Below are 13,977 nucleotides of genomic sequence, written 5' to 3'. Positions count from 1 at the left end.
GAAAACCTGCAGGACAACACCCCCCAGCAACACATCGAATTGTTCATTTTATTTTGTTACATCAACGTAGCCAAAATCATATATCATACCCCAGAAATATGATATTATGGTGAACACAGTGAGTACGGTGAGTGGAAATCCAGTCGATAGCTAACAATCAACTGTTTCTCAGAGCTACTGTTTTTCTAATCTGTTTTCCCCTGCGAAATGGGGCGGTAAAAGCAGGCCTGGCAAGAGTTTCCTTTTCTGCTCTGAGGCATATTGTTAGATGACAAGAACATACTGTACTTAGGCTGTTTAATAGATTAACTTGAATTTATAATAGTGTGCAGTTTTTAAAGAAAAAACAAATTTCTCTCTAGGTCAGGTAAGCTATAGAAATATGTTTAATCCTAACCTATATCTTCATGTGCTGAAAGATTAAAATCTATTTTATGAGTACCTGGAAGTTAGGATTTTTGAGAAGGGCCTTAAGAATATCACTGCTGCTGCTGGTGAGGGTGTTTGCATCAGATGGCTAAATGCACAGGAGATCATTATCATTTAAATATGAAACTGAGAGCAGTCTCACAAAAAAGTATTTCTATCTGTGAATCAAAACAAGCCCCATTCCATTCTGACCTTGCTTGCACTACAGTAATTTCAGAGCAACGCTACTTATGTTAGAGTAGTTATTGGGCCAGAAGCTATGCAGGTGTAAATTGACATAACTCCATAGAAGTAAATGAGCTGTGTCAGGTCTTACGCCAAGAAAGAATGTAGAACATCATACTTAAAACCTCAGCGACTCTGAGATCAGAATCTGTCCCAGTACTTATACTGTAGATTATTCTAATGTAAACAACAACAGCTTCATATTCAATTGCACTCAGGACATATTCTTTATTGGGGATTAAATAATGGTATTTTTTTTTACCTTATAATGAAAGTCTTTCCATTTAAAAGTTATAGGGCCCAGTTCTGTCATTTCTTCTAATGCTGTGAGAATTAGGCTCTTATTTATTCACAAGTATTCATCATTCAGGGACTCTTCTGCTGTATACATTTCTCAGAGCTTGGATTTTTTTTTGGCCAGGAAATGAATAGTGGTTTCTTAGTAGATATATGTTTTTTTTGCTGTTTCTATAGTAACATAAGAATGTTTTAGAAACTAATGACCTCCTACAGACTGAATGGGACTAACTCAAGTGACATTTCCTGACAATGAAGTTTTTAGCATATCACAAGAACTTTCCGTAATATCTGGATTACGTAGTCCTTTTCCATGCAGACTGAAACAAGGACTCAGTGTCTTTCAAAGGGATTTAGTGCTGTCTCATGCATTTTTTTCAATGATACATTCCAAGATTTTTTTCCTCTGACATTTGCAAGTGACTTTTGATAACTTTCAAGCAATCAGTTGAATTTTCTTGTGTGGGGAAGTACACCATTTGCAGAAAAAAAGAAATCTGCTCAGAGGAAGTCATTAACTACAAAAGAAAAATTGAACTGTTTTCCTCTGGATATAATATCAAATAGTTAATGAATCAGTTTCTGGTTAACTAATTAATTGCTGGAATAGATAGATAAGGTAGATTTTCCAGGATTGATTAGGATCTCATATCAGTTTTATGCGGGTATAACTCCATTGAGACAGACCCAAGGCTTCTTGATTCAGCCTCCTGTGCAGAAGAGCCAGAAACCTAGCAGAAAAGGGTAAGTGAGGGCTCCCTCTTACATAGAGGAATATTCCACTAGCAGAGAGCTGCCACAGAAAGCTGTGTTCTACCTTCTTCCAGCTTCCCTGGCATAGAGAGTTTATAGCACATGACAGCAGGTGTGGCCAGAGTGCTGTGCATCCTGAAGTATTCAGCTGCATAATGCACTTACCAGCCAACGTAAGTGGTTCCTGTACCTTATTCCAGAGGCCAATTTGACCATCAGCAGGGCCTGGATCAGGATTAGTTCTAAGGTAGCCACCAAAGCCTGTTGAAGTCAAAGGGAATCTTCAGTATTACACTGGGCTTTGGATCCGGCCTGCACAAAACGGTTGCTTTCCATGCTTACCTTTGTAATGGTTTGATGTCTTTAGACACAGCGTGGCTTCAGCTGGGCTTGTACCAGTGAATTCTGGAACTCATGAACAGTGTCATACTTAGCTCAATTACTGAGGGCAGGAGCTTTTGGGTAATTTTCAAACCCAGAGCACTTCATCATATGAGAATGATACTGGGACAGGATGAAAAAGTAGAGCTGTGATGCATGGGGCATCCATTGCAAACACTGGAGAAAACAGAGATGATTATGCTGATTCAGTTAGCCCTGAGCCAAAGACCACCACCAACCAGCACAACCACCATCTGCTTTATCACCATGCCCTTCCCCTTCCTTATTGTAGTGGATGTGCCCCGTCTTTTACTTTCCCTCACTATTCTGTTCTTGGACGCAGCTGAGATATTAAAATGTACGAGAATTCTTCTCGCTGGAGCCAGTAGCAATTAAGATTCTTCAATATTTAAACAGAAGATCAGAATTATTGCTCAGATACTTTAGCGATGGGGACCATTGGCAATCTCTAATAGAAAGATACAAGTAGAACCTCTCTAGTCCAGTACTGTCTGGTCTGGCAGTGTCTGTGTTGCGGCATGATTTTAGTTATCCAAATGTCCAAATGTATCATGGGCGTGGCCAAGTTTCCCATGGTCCCATGAAGTTTGTTTACTCCCCCACCAGTCCTGGCTCTCATTGTTCTGTGCTGTTATTTAGCTCTAATTTATCACTAAATGTCTTCTAAGAGCCCAGTAAGCAGTGGAAGTGTTGGTAATGCTGCTAGACAATACTGACCTCTTATGGTTCAGCAAATTCTTTGGTTCAGCACCAGTCAAGTCTCAAAGATGCCGGACTAGAGAGGTTCAGCCTGTAATAGGTAAGGAGAGTTACACTTATACTTCTAAAACAAACTAAACTTGGCTAATAGGTATTAGTGTATACCTACTAGACATTATAATATACTGGTAATGTCACTGAACTTAAAGTATTCTTCTAAGCTTCTGGGGTAGCAGTTTAGTTAATGCTTAGTGGAATCTGGATTACTTTGGATTTTGCACCACATTCTAAACACGGCTGCTTCTCTCCCCCACCTCAAAGTTCATAGTTATTCACATGGTAGCATCTTGTAAAAATAACATCTGCATGCAAATGTATACCTCACACATGAGGTGCAAATCAAATTAGTGTGTTATTTTAAATAAATGTTCTCTGCTTCAGTATAACATATAAAAAAGTCTAAATTTCCAATGGTTGGTAAGATGTCTTGTCAGCAGTTTCCAGCTTTTGAAGTCAAATTTTTCCGTTTAGCTCTGGTGGCTTGGTAAGAAGCCCAAACTTTATTTTTATTAAACAAAAAATGGTACTTTAGTTCCATATGATTTTTTTTTTCTTTCCAGAGCTAACATTTGTCAGTAGCTGGGCACTCAAATGAATTACAAAAATCTTATTTTCCGCTGCTGTTTAGTGGCACATGTAATAATTTAATAATTGTTTAAAAATACATTGATTTTTGCAGTATCTCCAACACTTCATTAGCTGTTCTGTCCCAGAATTATTTGCTGAGATTTGTGCTGTGGTAGCAGATAGTTTAGTATTGAAATCATGTTGCGGCAAAGACTAGATTTGAAGTAGTCAGTATAAAATGACTTGTATATTTATATAACATTAAAAATATGGAAAGAGGTTTTTATTGTGAAACATCTGTATATTCTATCATGTTGGATTTTCCATAATATTTCCATTTGGATTACTATCAGACTTTTTATTGAATGAAAAAGCCAAGAGTTGGGAGCAGAAGCATTGGAGTAGACAGAAAATTGGTATAATTTACTTTTGAAGACACAACTTTTTTTCAGTCTTCCAGGAAAATTACTCTTTGGGATTCAAATTCTGACCTGATTTAATGCAACTCTCTGAAATCAGTGAGTCTGCATGGAGTGTATATCTGGATGAATCTGGCTGTTTTTAGCATAACAGGGTAAAGTTACACTGAAAGATGCAGTAGTGTAGTTATTTTTCCTTATGACAATAAATAATTCAACTGCAACAAAAAACTGGATATTAAAATGTTTTTGCAATCAAATATATGTGTGTGTATGGTATTTAGAGTGGCAGACTAGAAGAATTAAAGGAACTTGTGTTTAAGTAAGGATGGAAAACCAACTTTTCTCTAGAAGAAGGTGATGAGATAGCCAAGGGGTCCTTGTTTGGATGACATACTAGCAATGGGATGGGTTTGGAAAAATAAGGTTGTGCATATATATTCTCTGTATTGAAAATATAGCTAGATAGAACATTTGAATAAAATCCCAGCAATTGTGATGTTAATGTCCAATAAGCCAAAGTTGAATTATTCTTTCATTGATTCATAATGAATGGGAGACCATGTTTATTTAATTTGTTTATTGCTACAACTATATAATTCAAACTGTCAGCCTTTGTACAAGTAGTCCTACCTATTCTAAAGGAGTTGTGTGTGTAGGATCAGGATTTAAATAAAGACAAATGAATATCAAGATTAAACTACGGTGTATAACTTGGGACCAATTTGAAAACCCTACCAAGTATAGTTCTGCATTGGAATCAGCTTGCTGTTGTAAATTCTTCACTTGATAGTATTGCCAAAGAGGAACCTGCTCTGTGGAGTTTAGATTAGGGTTGTAACTTACCCAGCATTCGAAGAGGTTTGATTCTGGTAGCATGGCTCTGACCAGTCTCAAATACATTAGTGGGTATTTGCCTATTGTGCAGACAGCTGGCTCAAGGCCTCACTGCTTAAGCCTTGAACAGGGATTGGTTTGAGGGAACTTGTTGCTACACAGCCAGTTGGGAGCCTCTGCAGTCCTCACCACAGGAAGGTCTGGGAGTTCAATAAGGAATTGCAGATAGAGTGCAAGTCAAAGGAGGCACTTAATTTAAGTGTAGGGATTTATGTTTATAGCTACAACTTTGCCATTGAATGAAGAACAAAACTAGGGCTCTAGCCATTCCGGTAGCAGATTTTAGCATACATTAATAACCCAGATACCACACTGAATGCAGAAATTTCATAGACCTAATCTGCCATGCAGTTTTATCAGCTTTAAACCAGTGAGCTCAATTAAAGTCAACAGAGTTATACAGGAGTGAAATTGATGTATTAAGGTGAGCATCAGGCCGCTAGCTTATACCCTTCTTGCTTATATGGACTAAGGCGCTGTTTACTGCACTCCAAGGAGTGTGAGGAGAACCAGCTATGAAGAGCAATACAACAGAAGGTTGTCAAAATTTAGTACAGAAAAGACAGAGTCTCCAGCATACAATCAAAACACTATGTGTAGTAAATACATGATGTATTAGTTGTAGAGAGATACAGTGAAGACAGTTGACAGAAATATTCTCACATCATTCAGGAAGATGCGTGCTGGAAGCGATGATAGCAGCCAAATCTATAAGTCTCAGGCATTGGAAGAGAGAATGGCTGAAAACAAAGACATTGTTTTCAAAATAGAGACATGTTATGAAAAACCTGTGTGCAGTTTTTAACATATTACTGTAATAAAGAAATTATGGAAATGCGAAAGAAACAACAAACAACTAGAATGATACAGCAACTTTATCATCCCACCTGAAGCATTAAGTGAAACATGGGTCCAAGTCACATAGGTGTTACTTATGTTGACTGTAGCTGGACCCATAATGTTTCCTGAAAAACAAATAAACAAAAACTCTTTAAGTGTCTGAATTAATCAATAATTAGAAAATGATTTATTTTCCAATAAACTCTTCATGTATAAATGCCCTTACATCAGTGCAGAATAGATGCCTAAGGAGGAATCTCATTGGGAAATATAGATTTATAAGAGGAAGTGTCAAATATAAGGATAAGGGAAAACAAATAAGTTAAGAAAAGGTGAAGGACTCAATCAATTTAAAAGGATTTTTTTTTTTTACACAGATTTGGTATCAAGAAAAAACTACCCAAGATTTCGTTATTTGCCTATAAATGAGTTACGTGAGCTTTTGGGGTGAAATTAGATTGTTAGGCATAATTGCTAGTGTGGAAGACAAAATCAACCTGAAAGCACTGAAGCATAGGTTTAATTTTAAGCATGTGTGTAATTCCATCCCTGTTCAGCAACATATCTTAGATCAAGTGTCTTGATGAGGAGAGTTGGAATTGCCCACATACTTAAAGTTAACTATGATCTTAAGTGTTTTTGTTGAATAAGTGTTAATATTCCTCATAAAAGAATGAACGTATTCCATTTGAAACTGGTGTTCTTGTGAATATTTTAATTATATTCTGTAAGTATTGTATTTTTTTCCTGTTCCTATTTCACTGCAAGACTTACTGACTATGTCTTAGGCTGAGTCCCCCCCTCTTACTACTACTTTTTTTTTCAGACCGTGGCTCACCTCGTGATTTGGTTATTAGAGACATCACTGACACTACAATGAGACTATCATGGACACCAGCACCAGGAGCAGTTCGTCGTTATAGAATAGTATGGAGATCGCTTTATGATGGTCAGACTGGGGAGGACACAGTTCCTGGGAATGCAATAAATACCATGCTGGAAAATTTAGAGCCAGAGACTAAATATAAGATTTCAGTCTTTGCTTCCTATAGCAGTGGAGATGGAGCGCCTCTAGAAGGAGAGGCTACTACTGAACGTAAGTGTAGAACATCCTAACTGCCCCATGGAGCAGCCTGAATTCTAACCATAGGATTTTGTGGCACTTATTATCCCTTGCACAAACTTCTGACATTCCTGTTAATGCAATTTACATTGTCAAGAGACAACCTTAAATTTTATTAATCCTCCTCCAACCGAACCCTTGTCCATCTCAACTCAATTAAGTATGGCCCCCTCTTTTTCTGAGCTACAGTTATTTATAATCATAAGTCATTTTTATCTCATGGAACCAGATTCAGATGCTTATACTCATGTTAAGTTGTACCTACTCTGCAAGGATTCCCACTGAAATTAGTAGAGTAACTTAGGCACATCTACACAGCAGGGCAAAAGTCGAGTTAAGAGATGCAGCTTCAGATACTTCAATTGCTGAAATCCAAATAGCTTAACTCAGCTTTTGGCGCTGTCTGCACAGAAGGAAGTCGAAGAAAGAACACTCTTCCTCTGACTTCTCTTACTGGTCATAAAATGAGGGTTACAGGAGTCAGAGTAAGAAGTCCTCCCACTTGCCATTATTTCAAAATAATGGCTTGCTGTGTAGATGTGCACTATGTTCTTTCAAAATAACATCAGTTATTCCAAAATATTGCTGCTGTGTAGACGTACCCTTAGAGAGTAAGCTACAGTTTGACGTGAGTGTGGCAGAATCTGGTGATAGTTCCTGGGGATTTCTGGGTTAGAGATGAGGCTGTTGGAGGAGAAACAGGATGAGCAAAGTGACCAGGATAGAGAGGAAAATTCAGAGTTCATTCCATTGGGATTAGTTAATTTTCCTGCCCTGTGATTGGGTTTTAAGTTGAATACATATCTTAGTCACAGTTCTAGATTTTTTTATGAGACAAACACTGCATAGTGTTAATCTTTGTAATGTTACACTGTTTGAAAGTGAACAGAATGGAAGGACAAGATGACCTTTGTGGTCCCTTCTAAGCCTATGGTACAATGATTCTGTGACCAATTCCAAATGTGGAGAGAGGGTATTTCAGTTTTTTGTGGCATACATTTCAGGGAAATGAAAACTGACTCTGACTCTGGTGTGTCAAAAAGGCTCTGCTTGGCCAAAACCTAGGGTGACATACCCAACTGTCAGCCAGTATCAGACTTGCCTTCCATTGATAGTGTTTGCGACAAGGCAGGAACATGACTTAAGAAGCCTGAGTGTTATAGTCTGGAGAGTGAAACTGAAGTGCTTTATAAGACATCCACACACTTCAGAACTGTTACTGACTTAAGATTGGTGGTAGGAGACTCAGGGTATGTCTATACTACAGAATTTTATCAGAAAAATGTCCATTTTTCTGACAAAACCTGAGTTACCTCCATTCTGCAATCATGTTCTTCTGAAAGTAAATCGAAAGAACAGGGGGGTTTTCCCAGCATTGGTAATCCTCTTTCTACGAGGAAGAAACCTTTTTCTGAAAGAGCTCTTTTGGAAAAAGGCATGTGTGGACAGGGAAGAGGGAGTTCTTTCGGAAGAAGAGGACAGAGGAAAAAGCACAGGTGCTCTAGTGGCCACTCTGTCCATAGTAATCACAGCTTGAATGCGAGATAGCATCCATTCAGTATGGACGCTATCTTTTGAAAAAGCAGATCACTTTTTCGATGTGCTTTTGTGTGTGGATGTTCTCTTTCGAAAGAAGTTTTTTCGGAAGATCTCTTCCAAAAAAGGGTTCTTCTGAAAGAAGCCTGCAGTCTAGACATAGCCTCAGAAAAGATTGGGATGGTCTATTTGTTTGGAGTTAACCACCCATTAGTTTGATTGCTTGTCAGTACCTTGTCAGAACTATCTGAACTTCTTCATAGGGAGTTTTACCTGTATAAAAAAACAAAAAAGTCATGTCTGACAGAATTGGCCTTTTAGCATTTGGAAGTGCTGAGCTTATTATTTAAACAATAAGTTGTGAAAATGATGTTTTCTTATGTAACTCCCTGCTATGCTGGATTGTTGTTAAATGAATTCCTGTTACATGAAAGCATAGTAATGTAAGCATACCTGTTAATTTAGTCCATTAGGATCAGAAAATTTTCATGGTGGCCTCTTCGAATTGCACATGAACTCCTGTTTAATGATAGGCTGTATTATGGAAGAACAAATCACAGATGATATTTGTATTACAGAATTAATCTGTAGACATATTTATGCATATTTTTGTTCGACAAAGTAAACATGTAATTAATGTAAACATATTTTTACATTGAAAAGTGTCACCGAGTGCCAGGATGGTGAGAGTAGATGAGGAGAAGGAAAATTCAATGAGAGTCACATGGCAGCCTGCACCTGGGAAAGTTGTGAACTATCGTATAGTGTACCGACCAGTGAGTGGAGGAAGGCAGATGATTGCAAAAGTACCACCTACTACCACAACTACAGTATTAAAGCGACTTCAGCCTCTAACCAAATACAACATCACTGTTATTCCAACGTATAAATCAGGAGAAGGAAAACACAGGCAAGGAGAAGGAACAACAGGTATGTATTATATTTAATTAAATAAGACTAAATAGTAATAATCTTATGGTTAAAGGGATTGCCTCTAAGAAAGCAAACGTACAGAAAGTAGGCCAAGTGTTAGCTAATCTGTTATGTCAAATCTCCAAGATCAGGAATTAACAAAAAATTGTGACAGGATGAGCATGGAGTTGGGACAGTTGAAAATTTTACCTATGTCATGGTCTTATTGTTGCCTGGCTTGATTGTTGCCTCTTACTATTTGAAATTGTTAGAGCAGCAGACTGTTCTGGTGTCAGACTCTCAGAGGTGAAGGGAAAATAAGTGTTTCTGGACAGTTCTGTGAGATAATATTGTTCCTTCTCAAACCACTTCTCAGCGTTTCATTTGGACGTTGCAATTTGTCTTTTATTCTCAGATATTCTTGAGGAGGCCTCTTGGCATCTACATTCCTTGGCATTGTCCTCTTCTTCTACATATGGTTGATGAAAATATAGAGAAACAACTGTACATGTACATTTAGATGGTTAAGCCATGTAATTGCATCTGGAGTAGCAGAGTATATGGCTGTAATGCCACCTTAGTGTTTTCAAATCGGGCATTGAATTGTTGTGTGTTCCATGATCTGTTCTGGAGTTGCACAGTGGAGAGTCTTTAATTTTCCATTTGTGCAGCAAATATCTGCATGTGTCTTGATTTGTGATGCTTATGAATTTTGTGGGAGATTGAATCTTCTGTGTTAGTATTTTGTGAGGTGTTTATTTGTGATTCTTGTGAACGTCTTTCAGCTTTCCAAGCTTCGTCAGGGCTGAAGTTGCATTATTGAAGGTTAAATGTGTGGGTCCAAAAGGGCTCATGTGACTATAAGCAGTGGTGAGAGATGTTGTTTGATGGGAAAATGTTGTTTTTTCCATTAACCTCTGGGATCCCCAAACTGTTACAGTATCATGGCAAACGGATGAGAGAGCAATGTGCAACACCATGGACAGCCAAGTTGTTGTCCAGTGATGCACTGGCCATCAACAAGTCAAGTATGGCTACTTCTAATTAATACCGGTGCACAGTGCTCTGCTACGAGGTACAAAAGAGCCATCTCTGATGCCCTCAACACTGATGCTGATGGTCTACAGCTTGTGCTTGCTAGTTACTGGATTAGGTTGACTCTTGTCTTTGTCTTGCCAGTTGCCTTCTTCAGATGATTGTGGAAGGTTAGCGTGTGATTGAGTTTCACTTCAAGATAGGTTGGTATAGGGGTCACATCACACGCTATTGCTAGAGAAGGCCACTTTCAGGGTGTGCTTAGCCTTTGTGAGGCTTTGGCCTCGTGAGTGACCATGATTTACACAGTGATCTGCAGTCCCTAAAACAGGAGGGAAAGTGACTAACAGGCTACCCATGGAATTCTGGCCAGTGTTAGAGTACTTGTAGTAATCTCTTGACACTGACTGTCTGGCGAGCAGTTGTCAAATGTCTAGTCTATATGTCAAATGTCAAATGTCTACCTTGGTTACAGTTATTAGGAAAGTTGTCATGCAATAACTCTTAGATACCCAGCTGCCTAAGATCTCTATGGCCAATGTTAATGGATAAGAAACAGAGAATGCACAATGCACAAGTATTGCAGCATCTCTTCCTGGTGACTGAATATCTATCTGACTTAGCTCTGAACTCAGGTGAAAGTAAACAGGTCTTCCCTCTCAGTTTTTAGATGATTCTGTCTGTGTAATAACTTTTTTGCTTCAAGAACTGCCTCGTGGGATTCTGGACTTGTCCCCCTGCTTCTTCTACATGTGTCTGAGGTTATTGAGAGAGTTAGGGTACATTTACACTAGTCCCCTACTTCGAACTAGGGAGGCTAATGAGGGTGACCGAAGTTGCTAATGAAGCGCGGGATTTAAATATCCCATGCTTGATTAGCATAATCCCGTCCGGTCGCCATTTTGGAAACTGACTAGCCCGAAGTAACTGCCTGCGTCTATACGCGGCAGAGAAGCGGGATTCTGAGATAAACCCCTTAGTTTGAATTAATTGTCAAACCTCATTCCATGAGGAGTAACAGTTAATTTGAAGTAAGGGGTTTATCTCGGAATCCCGCTTCTCTGCTGCGTATAGACTAGTTACTTCGGGCTAGTCAGTTTCCAAAATGGCAACCGGACGGGATTATGCTAATCAAGCATGGGATATTTAAATCCCGCGCTTCATTAGCAACTTCGGTCACCCTCATTAGCCTCCCTAGTTCAAACTAGGGGGCTAGTGTAGACATACCCTTTGGGAGGACGCATGCACTGAGGTGCTTTCAAAATACTGATGACACTCAGCTTCATATCTGTTTTATTCTGTAACTGGGCCAGCTGCCTCCCAGCCAACTCCACATGACCTAGGATCATGCTACACACAGCCTTTCTCAATTTCCTCTTTTGGATTGTTCACTTTAAGCTTTATATTTGTCAGAAAATGTCCCTGCTTGGGGACTGGGTTTATTAATATAAAATAAATGATCAATAAAACTCAAAATCCCCAAAGTCCATTCATAAGTCTATGCAACCCAAGGTTTCTCCTCCTCCTTCTCCCAGGCCTTTCTACCACGGGCCATTGTATCCCTTCTCTGCTTGGCCAGGGTCTCTCCCTGCCTGGAGAGTTTTTCTCACTCTCTACTGCCCTTGCCACAGATTCCTGAAGTTCCCTCTATGCTTTTATACTAGAATAACCTGATTCCTCTCATATGGAGCACATCCTGTAATCCAGGTTGATTTAGTCCAAGGCTCTTCAGCTACCCCGTTACATACTTGATTAAGGCAGTTCTGTTGAGCACCTTACCCACTGCTTGGTAATGGCTGGGGCATGAATTTGACCTAGTTAGTTGAGGCTGTGGCTGGGAAAGATTGAAGTCATTTGGCTAAGTAACTAGATGAGACTAAGTTATTCACGATCCCCTGAGTGAGGAGTGAGGAGATATGCCCACCATTTGCTAGCTGCCTGCCTGAAACTCTGGTATCCCCAGCAAGCCACACAGCCTAAAGCTGGGTGCCTGTGCTTTACTTTCTGTGTATAGCTGGCAGTTATAATTTATCACATGGCTCCTTCTATGCAAGCACATTTATTCTTGCATTTTAGAGAAAACATATTAAAACAATACATGAACCTACACACGTTCTAAAAAGCTTATTAGAGGTCATCCCTAATTCCAACCTAGGATGCTGGTAGGTGCCAGTCCTTTAAATCCCACAACTGGATATTCCTTGTGGCCACAAGTTCATCTATCTCAGAATGAAGGCTGAGCAAATCAGTCATTTCTTTATACAGCTTGGGCCTTGATCTTGACCTTTGGTAACAAGTAATTAGCAGACAATGACCTTCTCCTAAGGATGTAGTTTTAAAAGTCTGGGTTTTTAAATAACTGGAACTGGGAAATTCTCATGAACAAATTGGAGAAAGTCCAGAGGAGACCAACAAATTGATTAAAGAAAACATGGCCTATGAGGAAATATTGGAAAAAAACCCCACCTGGGTTTGTTTAGTCTGGAGAGGAGAAGAGTGAGAGGGGACATGATAATCATTTTTAAGTATACAAAAGGTTGTTACAAGGAGGGGAGAGAAAAATTCTTCTCCTTAATCTGTGAAGCCAGGACAAAAAATAATGGGCTTAAATTGCAGCAAGGAAGGTTTAATTTGGACAATAGAAAAAAGTTCATAACTGTCAAAGTAGTTAAGCACTACAATAAATTGCCCAGAGAGGTTGTGGGCCTCAGTTTTGGAATTTATTTCCCTCCTTGGTGTGAAGTAACCTGAATCTTTTGACCTCTGGGACATGTTACAAGTCTTGTCTCTTTATCACTAAGGAGGAAGAGGCGTGAGAAGGGCTTATGATATTTGTGGGTGAAGTTGGCTGGCCTTGTTTTAATGTCTGGCTGGTAATTTTCTTATTTTTTGGTTCTGGGTTGAGGAGAAACATCTGGCCTCGCATCTCATAGCTTGGGTACTAAAGATTATGTGAAACAAAACCAAAGCAAGCCTGGAATAAGTGCTTTTAATTTATTTTTTAAATTGAAATATAGACATGCAATTAATAACCGATGGCAATTGTACAGTAGTATTTTTGCACTAGTATGTTGCAGTATTATTTTTTAAAATATTTTTTTCATATACATAAGTGATTTAAATTGTGGCTTTTTTCTCCTTTGAACCTTTCAGCCTCTCCATATAAACCACCCAGAAATCTGAAAACTTCTGATTCCACTATGTCAAGCTTCAGAGTAACTTGGGAGCCAGCCCCTGGGGAAGTGAAAGGTTACAAAATAACTTTCCATCCAACGGGAGAAGATAGACTCGGAGAACTAGTAGTTGGACCATATGACAATACAGTTGTATTGGAGGAGCTTAGGTATGGCTAATAATAATTTTCAATTTTGTGTTACAATTTAATTATTATGTTTATTTTTTAAAAAGTGTGTGTTTTTATGAAGGTATCCCTTTTGCCTTAGTTTTAATGCTACTGTAGGTACACCAGGGCCATGATGATACAGAGGCTGGTAGGTGGGGCAGAGTGAAGCATAGTTAAGAAAATCTTATAGTGGCAATGGGCTTCCAGGGCATTATTATTCAACTTCCGAAAGACATCTGCAAGCATAGATTCCAATGTTTCCTCTGAGAATTCTCTGTGGTCTCACCAGGACATGTGAGAGAGCAAGATGGTGTGAGTGGCACTAGGAACAGAGGCGATGATTGCATTCTCCAAATATTTTATACATTTTTTTAAGCTAAAACTGTAGCAGTCTAGTTTAGTTCTGGATAGAGCTCTGTGCTCATTGTGGGGAAGAGCCA

General features: G+C 39.0%; 1 protein-coding gene across 1 annotated transcript in view; it reads left to right on the top strand.

Moving 5' to 3' along the window:
• The window catches only part of COL12A1 (collagen type XII alpha 1 chain), a 154,305-nt gene that overhangs the window by 46,912 nt on the left and 93,416 nt on the right, over positions 1-13,977 (top strand). The window contains 3 exon segments of the mRNA XM_089777144.1: positions 6,415-6,684; positions 8,911-9,177; positions 13,348-13,537. Of these exon segments, the coding sequence (XP_089633270.1) occupies positions 6,415-6,684; positions 8,911-9,177; positions 13,348-13,537 (727 nt within the window).

Source organism: Pelodiscus sinensis, chromosome 3, assembly GCF_052426305.1.
Source record: "Pelodiscus sinensis isolate ZL-2025 chromosome 3, ASM5242630v1, whole genome shotgun sequence".
NCBI classification, from domain to species: Eukaryota; Metazoa; Chordata; order Testudines; family Trionychidae; genus Pelodiscus; species Pelodiscus sinensis.
Note: the sequence above shows the minus strand (reverse complement) of the source record. Positions and strands in the feature narration are given on the sequence as shown.